Here is a 12,956-nt window from a genome sequence, read left to right on the forward strand (position 1 = left end):
GCAGCTCCACTCTGTCCACATACTTCTTGGTTCCCTCCCCTTCAGATCTGCACTTTGAAGATGGGTGTAAGCAACATGTGGTGAAGTGCAGGAGCTGACAGGCCTCATTCACTGCAGAGACACATGCTGTTTAGATCAGAGCTCAAACTGCTTTCACTTCTGAGGAAGTCAAACTCGGACAGTCGTTGACACTGAGAGGTGAAATGGCGCAGAAAGGAGTTCAGCTGGACCGGGAAGCAATTTCATGTTCGATCTGTCTGGATCTACTGAAGGATCCGGTGACTATTCCCTGTGGACACAGCTACTGCATGAAGTGTATGAAATCCCACTGGGATGAAGAGGGTGAGAGGAAAATCCACAGCTGCCCTCAGTGTAGGCAGACCTTCACACCGAGGCCTGTCCTGGTGAAGAACACCATGTTAGCAGCTTTAGTGGAGGAGCTGAAGAAGACTGGACTCCAAGCTGCTCCTGCTGATCACTGCTATGCTGGACCTGAGGATGTGGCCTGTGATGTCTGCACTGGGAGGAAACTGAAAGCCCTCAAGTCCTGTCTGGTCTGTGTGGCCTCTTACTGTGAGAAACACCTCCAGCTTCATTATGAAGTAGCTCCATTAAAGAAACACAAGCTGGTGGAGCCCTCCAACAAGCTCCAGGAGAACATCTGCTCTCGTCACGATGAGGTGATGAAGATGTTCTGCCGCACTGATCAGCAGTGTATCTGTTATCTCTGCCCTGTGGATGAACATAAAGGCCACGACACAGTCTCAGCTGCAGCAGAAAGGACTGAGAGGCAGAGAGAGCTGGAGGTGAGTCGACAAGACATCCAGCAGAGAATCCAGGACAGACAGAAAGACGTGAAGGTGCTTCAGCAGGAGGTGGAGGCTATCAATCGCTCTGCTGATAAAGCAGTGGAGGACAGCCAGAAGATCTTCAGCCAGCTGATCTGTCTCATGGAGGAAAGAAGCTCTGAAGTGAAGCGGCAGGTCAGATCCCAGCAGGAAGCTGAAGTGAGTCGAGTCAAAGAGCTTCAGGAGAAGCTGGAGCAGGAGATCACTGAGCTGAAGAGGAAAGATGCTGAGCTGAAGCAGCTCTCACACACAGAGGATCACAACCAGTTTCTACGCAACTACCCCTCACTGTCACCACTCAGTGGACCTACAGACTCGTCCAGCATCCATATCCGTCCTCTGAGGTACTTTGAGGACGTGACAGCTGCTGTGTCAGCAGTCAGAGACAAACTACAGGACATTCTGAGTGACAAATGGACAAACATTTCAGAGACAGTGACTGAAGTGGATGTTTTACTGTCACCACCAGAGCCCAAGACCAGAGCTGAATTCTTACAATATTCACGTGAAATCACACTGGATCCAAACACAGCAAACACATATTTGTTGTTATCTGAGGGGAACAGAAAAGCAACAGTAATGAGTGAACGACAGTCTTATTCTGATCATCCAGACAGATTCACTGATTGGATGCAGATCCTGAGTAGAGAGAGTCTGACTGGACGTTGTTACTGGGAGGTGGAGTGGAGAGGGACAGTTTATGTAGCAGTTGCATACAAGAATATCAGCAGACCAGGGAGGTCAAATGAATCTGGATTTGGATTCAGTGACAAATCTTGGGCATTAAATTGTAACAACAACAGTTATAACTTTTTGTACAACAATGTGAAAACTCCCGTCTCAGGTCCTCTGTCCTCCAGAGTCGGAGTGTACCTGGATCACAGTGCAGGTATTCTGTCCTTCTACAGCGTCTCTGAAACCATGACTCTCCTCCACAGAGTCCAGACCACATTCACTCAGCCTCTCTGTGCTGGACTCCTTCTTTGGTTTTCTTTTGGAGACTCTGCTGAGTTCTGTAAACTCCAACAGTCAGAAGTCATTTAAGGGACAGTGGGTTAAACTCTGTGTTTTCATTCTTAAACTTATTTTGTCTTCTTGTTTGTTGCTGAGAGCTGATTGTTGTGGCATTTCTTCACTGCTTCACAGAGATCACCTGTCAATCAAACAGTGTGGCTGGGACTTTGAGCTCTTCTCATTGGCTGTTCTGTAACTGTCTGAGTGTCTTCAGGTGGAGCTCCTTCCTGTGTCTGTTCAGCCATGGAGGCCAGCACTGCTCAGGATGATTGTTGTTGACCTGAACTGACTTTTCTCTGCGTGAAAATAGAAACTTCTCTGTGCTCTACATGTTTGCTGAATATTTGCATTGATTTATTTGGATGTTGTTGTTTCTCCTCCACTGCACGAGTCTGAAGTGCTGAAGACCCCACTGAACTGTGGGGATTTCTGGGGAAGCCTCATTTCGTCGAGCTCGCCAAGCTTAAGGTGGAAGTCTTTGTATTTTCCCCGCCAAAATAAACAAGAAACGCTCCTACAGGCTGTGGCTTCACTGATGGATAACGGTTCATTATGAAAGTCACACCAGCCCATTTTCCATAACGTATTTGTAACTGAGTGCATTTTATTTTGCCCTTTCAGGTCTTTTTTTTTAAAATTAGTTTTCAATCATTCAGTCAGCAGTCAGCAGTGATGATGAAAATAGAAATTAATGTCAGTGTTTGGGACATTTGGGAGTCATTCTTTTTATGTCTGCAGTTTTTCACCTCTGCTGTCACATCTGTTCCACTTCATCTTGTTTTTATCATATCAATGTGCAATATCAGAGCTGTTTGTTCATATTCATTATTCCTTGTTTATATTGTTTGGTTTGATATTTAATGTCCTTTTTACTGATGCCCTATATGTTTGCTATCCACTTTTGCTGCTGTAATACCTGAAATTTCCCCACTGTGGGACTAATAAAGCGTAAAGACGTTCACTGTTTCCTGTTTTCATTCTAATATATTACATTTATTTGATCGATTGAGTTGTTTGTTTCCGCACAGATTCAGGTATGAGTACAAAATATTATCAAGAAATAAACAAACACAACTGAAATATGATGTGTTATTGTACGTGAAACTACACAGCAGTATATTAAGTCAAGAACATCAGCTCCATTTTTTCCAGCTGCAACATTTAAGTGACGAACAGATAAATCGATTAATGATTATAATCCAGTAATGTAATATTTACTGTATTATTGGAAAATGGACCATTCTGCATAATCGCTGCTTTTTCTTTTGATTCTACTTTCATACTTTTACTTACGCAACTTCTTCAATTCTTCAGAGTATTTTCACACTGTGATTTGCGAGTTTTACTTTAGCAAAGGATTTGAGTGTTTTTCTCACCAATGTTAAACAGTGTTTCCTGAAAGGTGTTTAATCATCGACAGGCTTTTACTTTGAAATCTGCTTCCAGAACCTGTATTGTGTTTTAATTTGAAAGCTGTTGGTGTTTCCTGTGTTTGGCCAAGGTGCTTAGGTTCATCTCTACACTGGGCCCTCCTCTGAGCTCCACCTCCACATTGGGCCCCCTGAGTCTGAAGAAAAACACACCTATTGTCTCCTGTGTTTCTTACTTGAACTGAAAGCACTGAGTCTCACAACTTGCTGGAATTTCATTTTAAAACAGAAAATAACCTTTATTTTTATTTCAGAAACATTCTTTTGGTACATGCACAGTGTCAGTCCATCAGTATTCAGTCATGATAACATTTGGAGTTGAACAGGTCACCGATGGGACTCTTTGTCCTCAATGTCTGTGAAGATTCTCATTCATCCAGGTCATGCGACTTCTAAGTGCTTCCAAAGGCTGCTGGACTTGTTTGTGGTTCTAGAAGACGTTTCATCTCTCAACCAAGAGACTTCTTCAGCTCTAACTGATTGGTGGGAAGTTCCAGGCATCAGTCCTCTTGCAGGATCGCAGCTCCGCTCAGCTATCATGTCATTTGTTAGGGTCACATGAGTCATGGTGTTGACTGGTCAGTGGGTGTTAATGGCTGGGTCGTTGACCCACCTGTCCATCATGTGACTCGATAGGGTCACATGAGTCCTTGTGTGAACGGCTGTTGAGCTGTCTTGGGAGAGATCTCAGGAGTGTTTTGTAAGTTGCTTATATACTTAGACCACCTCCTCTGTTCATTGATGGTCCTTCCAGTTTTCATGGATGGCTTCTTTCACTCCTCTGTCAAATCATCGGCCTTCTCTCGCCAAAATATGTACATTATTGTCCTCAAATGAATGTCCCTTGTCTTTGAGGTGTAGGTGGACTGCTGAGTCTTGACCTGAGGTCTTGGCTCCCCTGTGGTGTGTCATGTGTTTGAAGTGCTTGTTTTACCTATTCATCGTCGTCTGTGCATTCCTCGGTGCATTTCCCTGCATTCACTACACTGCTCTGCTTGTCTCTGGGTGTTTTGTACTTTGGGTGGACGAGCGTCTGCCTCAGGGTGTTACTGGTCTTGAAGTGAACAGGAATGTGGTGTTTGTTGAAAATCCTTCTGAGATTTTAAGATACTCCTGTACTGTAAGGGATGACAGTATTGTTCTTTTTATGGTCCTTTCCTTTTCTTTCTGTTCTGTGTCTTTTCACTGTCTTGATCAAAGCCCAGTTTCAGGAACCACACGGTCTGAGTGCTTCCCCAATGTGTTTCTGCTCCTTGTCCTTGCCTTCTGTCCTTGTGGGCACATTCTGAGCTCGGTGTTGAAGGGTTCTGATAACCTCCAGCTTGTGCTCCAGAGGGTGGTGTGAATCAAAGAGCAAGTATTGATCTGTGCACGGGGATTTTCTATATACTTCAATGTTGAGGCTCCAGTCATCTTCAGTATGCACTGCAAAATCAAAAAGGCCAGGCTGTCTCCTTTGACATCCTCCTGAGCAAAAATGATGTTGCTGTCCATGTCCACTGCACTGATATGATCTGTGAAAGCTTCCACTTCCTGTGTTCTTATTTTGACCCAGGTGTCATCCACACACCTACACCGATGGCCTGGGGCAGTTCCTGTGAGGGAGATCAGGGCTCTGCTCTCTACTTCCTCCATATAGAAATTGACCACTATTGGACAGACCAGTGACCCCATGGCACAGCCATGCCTCTGTCTGTACAAACCCTGGTTATAATGGACATAGGTGGTTGTCAGACAGAGGTCTTGCAGGGCACACATGTGATCAGGGGTGAGGTTGCTTCTGTTGGAGAGAGCGCTGTCCTGTAGCAGTCGTTTCCTCACACTCTTTACTGATTCCATCACGGGAATGCATGTCAAGAGTGAAGTGACATCATAGGACACCACGGTTTCATTCAAGTCCTTTTTTACACTTGTCACTTTGTTGGCAAAATCCTGGGAGTTTTTGATGTGGTGTCGACTGCTGCTGATCAAAGAAGCTTGACTGTTTGCGAGATTTTTGGAAATGTTGTAGGTAACTGAGTTGATGCTGCTGATGATGAATCTGAGCGGGGCCCCTTCCATGTGTATCTTGGGGAGTCCATAAATGCAAGGAGTGGCTTCCCCGGGTACAGGTGGTAATATAATGGCTTTGTCCTTTTCTAGTGTTCCAGCAACAGAGGTCACATGCTCTTCGAAAGTTAGTTGGTCATCAATCGTGACGCCCAAGTTTCTCGCAGATTTTGCGGGACTGAGCAGATCTGAGTCAAACTGGATACTGATCTGTTGTTGTATAGAGGGACCGGCTGGGATGACAAGGAGTTCAGTCTTTGACAGGTTAAGCTGAAGGTCTCGTTCCTTCATCCATGCCAACATATCGGCGAGGCATGCCGATATCCGAGCCGAGACTGTGGGGTTGTCTGGCGGGAACGAAAGGAGGAGCTGGGTATCGTCAGCATATGAATGGTATGAGAAGCCATGTGAGCAAATGACTGCACCAAGTGCAGTGGTGTATACTGAGAAGAGAAGGGGTCCAAGCACTGAACTTTGAGGTACCCCTGTGGACAAGCAGTGGGATTTGGACACTTCTCCCCTCCAAGACACTGCAAACAATCTCCCTGAAAGGTAGGACTCGAACCAGCGGAGAGTAGATCCTGAGAAACCAAGCTCATCAAGTGTGGAGAGGAAAACTTGGTGGTTAACCGTGTCAAAGGCAGATGGGTCAAGCAATAGTAGAACAGATGATTGACCAGTAGCCCTAGCTGATCGTAGTGTTTCCACAACAGATAATCAGAATCAGAATTCCTTTATTGATTCTGATAAGAGCGCAAGTGTCTGCATTTAAAACTGGATTGGCTGGGATCATGCAGGTTGTTATCAGAAAGAAATTCAGAGACCTTATTAAAGACTGTGCACTCAAGAGTCTTGGAAAAGAAAGGAGTGAAGCCAGCCTGTAATTTTCAACCTGGGCTGGGTCGAATGAGAGTAAATCTGTTGTTACTGATACTGTTTGAAGCTGGTGAAGCTTCTCCATGTGGTCTCGCAGTGAACATCACAGCAGGTTAATAACTGAAATGTGAAGCTGATGCACGACACAAGGGGGCGCCGTCATCCTGCTGAGCAGGGATGCAGTGGAGGCTGAAGCGCTTCAGCTCACTTTGTGTTCAGGTTTAGTTTGGAATATGTTTTTCGGCTGACACAAACCTTCATAGTAGAGGTGCACGGTGTCACACATGGTGGGAAATCATGTGAAAGCACTAAAAGTTCAAATACAATCTCTGTGTGGCTTCCTTAAGAATAGAGTCAGTTCTCTGTGTGAGCAAAGGCGGCCATCAGTCACACTTAAAAGATATTTCAAAGTGCTGTCACTTCCTCCAGTGATCCAGTGATGGTCAGAGGGGGACATTTATCTGGAGGGTCTTGTGTACTGCTGGATGAGAGAAGATCTGTGGTTTGTGATAATTGTCTGTTGTCAGTCAGCTGTTTTAACCAGGAAGAGAAAACTGAACCTTTGCTGTTCTCAAATGGGAGGTTTTTAACCGAAGCTTTGTGCTAAACGAGGAAACACAGTGAAATTCACAGAGCTGCTCCTCTTCCTGAACGGATCAGAGCTTGATAACCCCTCCCTCTTCCTCCTGCTCTCAAACACAGCAGCTCCACTCTGTCCACATACTTCCTGGTTCCCTCCCCTTCAGATCTGCACTTTGAAGATGGGTGTAACCAACATGTGGTGAAGTGCAGGAGCTGACAGGCCTCATTCACTGCAGAGACACATGCTGTTTAGATCAGAGCTCAAAATGCTTTCACTTCTGAAAAAGTGAAACTCAGACAGTCGTTGACACTGAGAGGTGAAATGGCGCAGAAAGGAGTTCAGCTGGACCGGGAAGCAATTTCTTGTTCGATCTGTCTGGATCTACTGAAGGATCCGGTGACTATTCCCTGTGGACACAGCTACTGCATGAAGTGTATTATATCTCACTGGGATGAAGAGGATGAGAGGAAAATCCACAGCTGCCCTCAGTGTAGGCAGACCTTCACAACGAGGCCTGTCCTGGTGAAGAACACCATGTTAGCAGCTTTAGTGGAGGAGCTGAAGAAGACTGGACTCCAAGCTGCTCCTGCTGATCACTGCTATGCTGGACCTGAAGATGTGGCCTGTGATGTCTGCACTGGGAGGAAACTGAAAGCCCTCAAGTCCTGTCTGGTCTGTCTGATCTCTTACTGTGAGAAACACCTCCAGCCTCATTATGACGCAGTTCCATTAAAGAAACACAAGCTGGTGGAGCCCTCCAACAAGCTCCAGGAGAACATCTGCTCTCGTCACGATGAGGTGATGAAGATGTTCTGCCGCACTGATCAGCAGTGTATCTGTTATCTCTGCCCTGAGGATGAACATAAAGGCCACGACACAGTCTCAGCTGCAGCAGAAAGGACTGAGAGGCAGAGAGAGCTGGAGGTGAGTCGACAAGACATCCAGCAGAGAATCCAGGACAGACAGAAAGACGTGAAGGTGCTTCAGCAGGAGGTGGAGGCTATCAATCGCTCTGCTGATAAAGCAGTGGAGGACAGCCAGAAGACCTTCAGCCAGCTGATCCGTCTCATGGAGAAAAGAAGCTCTGATGTGAAGCGGCAGGTCAGATCCCAGCAGGAAGCTGAAGTGAGTCGAGTCAAAGAGCTTCAGGAGCAGCTGGAGCAGGAGATCACTGAGCTGAAGAGGAAAGATGCTGAGCTGAAGCAGCTCTCACACACAGAGGATCACAACCAGTTTCTACACAACTGCCCCTCACTGTCACCACTCAGTGGAACTACAGACTCGTCCAGCATCCATATCCGTCCTCTGAGGTACTTTGAGGACGTGACAGCTGCTGTGTCAGCAGTCAGAGACAAACTACAGGACGTTCTGAGGGACAAATGGACAAACGTCTCAGAGACAGTGACTGAAGTGGATGTTTTACTGTCACCACGAGAGCCCAAGACCAGAGCTGGATTCTTAAAATATTCACGTGAAATCACACTGGATCCAAACACAGCAAACACAAAGCTGTTATTATCTGAGGGGAACAGAAAAGCAACATTAACGAGGCAACAACAGTCTTATTCTGATCATCCAGACAGATTCACTGGTTTGTCTCAGGTCCTGAGTAGAGAGAGTCTGACTGGACGTTGTTACTGGGAGGTGGAGAGGAGAGGGACAGTTTTTGTTGCAGTCGCATACAAGAATATCAGCAGAGCAGAGAGGTCGACTGAATCTGTGTTTGGATTTAATGACAAATCTTGGGCATTAGATTGTGACGACAACAGTTATAACTTTTTGTACAACAATGTGAAAACTCCCGTCTCAGGTCCTCGGTCCTCCAGAGTTGGAGTGTACCTGGATCACAGTGCAGGTATTCTGTCCTTCTACAGCGTCTCTGAAACCATGACTCTCCTCCACAGAGTCCAGACCACGTTCACTCAGCCTCTTTATGCTGGACTTTGGTTTTGGTGTTATGGAGTCTCTGCTGAGTTCTGTAAACTCCAACAGTCAGAAGTCATTTAAGGGACAGCAGGTTAAACTCTGTGTTTTCATTCTCAAACTTATTTTGTCTTCGTGTTTGTTGCTGAGAGCTGATTGTTGTGGCATTTCTTCACTGCGCAGAGATCACCTGTCAATCAAACAGTGTGGGCGGGACTTTGAGCTCTTCTCATTGGTTGTTCTGTAACTGTCTGAGTGTCTTCAGGTGGAGCTCCTTCCTGTGTCTGTTCAGCCATGGAGGCCATCACTGCTCAGGATGATTGTTGTTGACCTGAACTGACTTTTCTCTGCATGAAAATAGAAACTTCTCTGTGCTCTACATGTTTGCTGAATATTTGCATTGATTTATTTGGATGTTGTTGTTTCTCCTCCACTGCACGAGTCTTCAAAAAGAAAGCAGCAGACCGTCCTCCGTCTGAGACATTTTGTTCAGCACTTTGTACATTTGTACAGAAATCTGTTATCACATTGACATTTATTTGTTTGACAACACGGCTCAATGAGCTTCAATAAAACTGTAATTATCTTGATGTAATCAATGAGATGTTTGTGCACAAAGTCAATAAAGAGGATTTATTACACAGAGCTAAAAAAAACAAACAAACTGAAGAATCAGTTGGAATGAGTTTGGGTCAAGTTTGGTGTGAAGGTTTGTTGAGTCTTGACACACGAGACAACAGATGTTGTGTCATTGTGGACTTAAGCTCATTTCCTGTCTCGTTTTGATCTCGGTGAAGATGAAGCTTCAGAATGAGGCTGTCGTGTAGCTTCAGGGTTTGGCTCCGTCACCTCCCAGCCAGGCCATCCTGGGCTGTAAAGTCTGAATCCAGACTTGAGTCAAACTGATTCATGTTGTCCAGGCGCTAATCTGTCCATCCACAAAGAGGCCTGCTGTGATGAAGAGGGCTTCTCGTTTCTCCTCAGCTGCCGTTGATTCATTGCACTGTCACAGGAAGAGCTGCTTTTCTGACAGGAAGTGAAGCTGCAGGAAGAAAACAGTCCACTTGTCTTGTGTGTTTCTTACTTGAACTGAGTGTGTTGAGTCTCATGATGCTGGATCCTCAAAACTTCCTGGAATTTCATTTCAAAGCGGAAAAAATGAACTTTATTCACACCTCAGAAACAGTCTTTTGGTGTGTGTGTTGGTCCATCAGCATGAAGTCACAAAAACATTTCAGTTTGATCAGTTTCTTGATTGAACTCTTTGTGCTGAATCTTTTTTATTTCTCAGCTTCATTTTTTTCAGTGCATGAACATGTAGCGGTTGTGTATTCTTCCTCTGTTGCATAGTGTTGTATTAAAAAAACACCACCACCACCAATGTTCCCTCTAAGCTGCGCACTTGCGCAATCGCACACTACTTGCACGTTATCCACGCACAATAAAATCTATGCAGCGCATAACATAAAATTAAACATGAACTTTAAATAAATTAAATAACTAATAATAATAGTAACTAATAATAATTAAATAACAATTTATTCTGTACCATTTTGCAATGTAACTGAATGACAGGTGTCCAGCCAATGATATGATGTGGTTCACTTACGCAGCCAATCAATGTCATTGACAGCACTTCATGTGCACATGCCCTGTCCATACGCACCACGGTGCCAGTGTTTTGCAGGTTAGCTAGGTAACATTGTGGCGGAGTTAAGAGATGCACCTGCTACTAACCCCTTATTATGTGGCAAATCCACTCACCAAGCCAAAGTAAAAAAGAAATGCGCTTCTTTTAAGATGGAATGGCTGTTGGAGTGCGTGCAAACAGAAGAACAAGCAGTAAAACTTGTCCAAAGTGGGGGATGACCGAAAAAGTTTGAGAACCACTGCTGTAATGGAAGGGCACTGCTTTGCAAGAGCAAAGATTGAAAAGTTGCATTCCCAATACTTGAGGGATGTTCAGTGGAGTGACCACATCAAAAGGGTGGTGATGGCAGAAATACTGGTGAGATTACTCTTTTTATTCATAAGCTCTGTGATCACTTGGATGCTTGTTTTCCAGTGGATGAATTAAAGGAGTGTTCTGCATTTGACACTGAAGCATTGAGCTCAGACACCAGTTTTGACTATGGATCAGCACTTGCAAAGAAGTATGAGGCCATTCTTCACCACCCACATTCTATGGAGGCCATTAACAGTCAATATGCCGAATTCAAGTACATAATGAAGCAAAAACCTAAGAAGGGTCAATCAGCACATTCTCAGATATGGTGGCTGCAGCACTTAGATGTGAGGAGCTAAAGGAGATCTCACAGCTTGTGGATATTTGTGCTACATTTCAAGCTTCCAGAGCAGATTGTGAAAGAGGCTATAGTTTAATGAATCATATCAAAAGAGCATCCAGAAATTGTCTTGAAGTGGCACATTTGGACCAGCTGATGTGCATTAAGTCAAAGCAAGAAGCAGACGGGGCCCACAACCTGGACAAAGTGAACAACCGTTGGAGAAGTGAGAAGGACAGGCAGGAAAAATAAGGTGAAGTCAGATTTTTGCTAGTGCCTAGTGTCATTTATTAAGAATTTCATTCATAGATATTAATCATTAAATGCTGTTACTACTAGATAATTTATAGGTAGTGGAAACGCTAATAAAAAACAGTGTAATTACATATTTTACAGACGAATAGTTACAGGAATTTACACTCTGTCACATGCTTGTGCTGCAGCACACGTCATTGTGCAAAATGTGAATGTTTTAATGTGAACAAAATCTTATCTCTGAAAGGTGATGTCTCAATTCTTCCAGAGCAGGACCCTCACCCACACCCCAGCAGGACCCTTACACTGACATAACATACTACACAGCTCATGAACAACAAGATTACAGAATCAGAATCAGAATTACTTTCTTGATCCCTGAGGGAAAACGCAGTAATCCCTCACAGTCAGTCTCGCACATGGACTTCTCAAAAATGCTAAAATAAAATAACATAATAAGAAAAATAAAATATGCTTGACTCGGTGCTAGCTAGCAGCCACCCCACACATTTTACATGCAGGAATTAAGCTAGCAAATCAAACTGCACGTGCCACGGCCAAAAATTAACATTCGGTATTTTCTCCAGTGATAGCGCCCTTAAGTCATCACACAAGGTAAAGAAAACACATTTTTAGCCACAAAACAAAGTTAATGTCTGTATTTTTACGGAGCTGATAAAATGTACACTTACCACAGAGACGGCATTCACAGACTGTTATCTACGTACGGGGCGCACCGCCTCAAGTCTGCAGGGCCGCAGCAGGACGCTGCACTCATTTCACCCGCAACCTCTGTGGTAATATCATTACTATCAGCCAGAGTACATTATTATTACCGCTGCTACAAACATAAAAACAGTTTTGAGGCAGATCATAATTTCTGTCTTCAGACGTCACTCCAGTGAAACTTGTTGTTCGCGTGTTTGTTCACTTTGAACAAATGGCCACTAGATGTCGCCAGAAGTGACGTTATTTGTTGCTGAACTTGACGAGCTTCTGTTTCCATCTTTGAACTTTCATTTCAAACGTGTGGCATGGCTTCATGTGACAGAAGTAAACTGTGCAAATGTTCTCAGCAGGCAGCGCTGAAGACCCCACTGAGCTGTGGGGATTTCTGGGGAAGCCTCATTTCATCGAGCTCGTTAAACTTAAAGCGGAAGTCTCTGTATGTTCCCACCAAAATAAAGAAGAAACGCTCCTACAGGCTGTGGCTTCACTGATCGATAACGGTTCATTATGAAAGTCACACCAGCCCATTTTCATAACGTATTTGTAACTGACTATTTTATTTTGCCCTTTCAGTTCGTTATTAATTTCCAATCATTCAGTCGTTTTATTTTGTCTCAAAAAGTGAAGAGCAGGTGAAGAGCAGTGATGATGAAATGAATGTCAGTCTTTGCGAGATTTGGGAGTCGTTTTCTTTTTGTCTGCAGTTGTTCACCTCTGCTGTCACATCTGTTCCACTTCATCTTGCTTTTATGTAGAAAGTGTAAAGACATTCACCGATTCCTGCTTTTGTTGATGTGTTATTGTACATGAAACTACACAGCAGCATATTAAGTCGAGAACATCAGCTTCACTTTTTCCAGCTGCAACATTTAATTGATGAACAGATAAATCGATCAATGATTTTATCCAGTAATGTAATATTTACTGTATTATTGGAAAATGGACCATTCTGCATAATCACTGC

The 12,956-nt window shown here is 44.3% G+C and overlaps 3 protein-coding genes across 3 annotated transcripts in view; 2 read left to right on the forward strand and 1 right to left on the reverse strand.

Annotated features, from left to right (window-relative positions):
- Positions 1 to 12,956, reverse strand: part of LOC139338735 (zinc finger protein 91-like) — a 299,694-nt gene that overhangs the window by 254,646 nt on the left and 32,092 nt on the right.
- LOC139338555 (tripartite motif-containing protein 16-like) lies at positions 189 to 1,892 on the forward strand. The gene has a single exon (XM_070973700.1). The coding sequence runs from the start codon at positions 204 to 206 to the stop codon at positions 1,890 to 1,892; it is 1,689 nt and encodes a 562-aa protein (XP_070829801.1). The 5' UTR covers positions 189 to 203.
- Positions 7,107 to 9,309, forward strand: LOC139338556 (tripartite motif-containing protein 16-like). Its single transcript, XM_070973701.1, has one exon. The coding sequence runs from the start codon at positions 7,122 to 7,124 to the stop codon at positions 8,805 to 8,807; it is 1,686 nt and encodes a 561-aa protein (XP_070829802.1). The 5' UTR covers positions 7,107 to 7,121; the 3' UTR covers positions 8,808 to 9,309.

Source organism: Chaetodon trifascialis, chromosome 11 (genome assembly GCF_039877785.1).
Source record: "Chaetodon trifascialis isolate fChaTrf1 chromosome 11, fChaTrf1.hap1, whole genome shotgun sequence".
NCBI classification, from domain to species: domain Eukaryota; kingdom Metazoa; phylum Chordata; class Actinopteri; order Chaetodontiformes; family Chaetodontidae; genus Chaetodon; species Chaetodon trifascialis.

Coding starts and splice junctions, on each gene's coding strand:
- LOC139338556 (XM_070973701.1), top strand. CDS start 7,122: ATGGCGCAGAAAGGAGTTCAGCTGGACCGGGAAGCAATTTCTTGTTCG.
- LOC139338555 (XM_070973700.1), top strand. CDS start 204: ATGGCGCAGAAAGGAGTTCAGCTGGACCGGGAAGCAATTTCATGTTCG.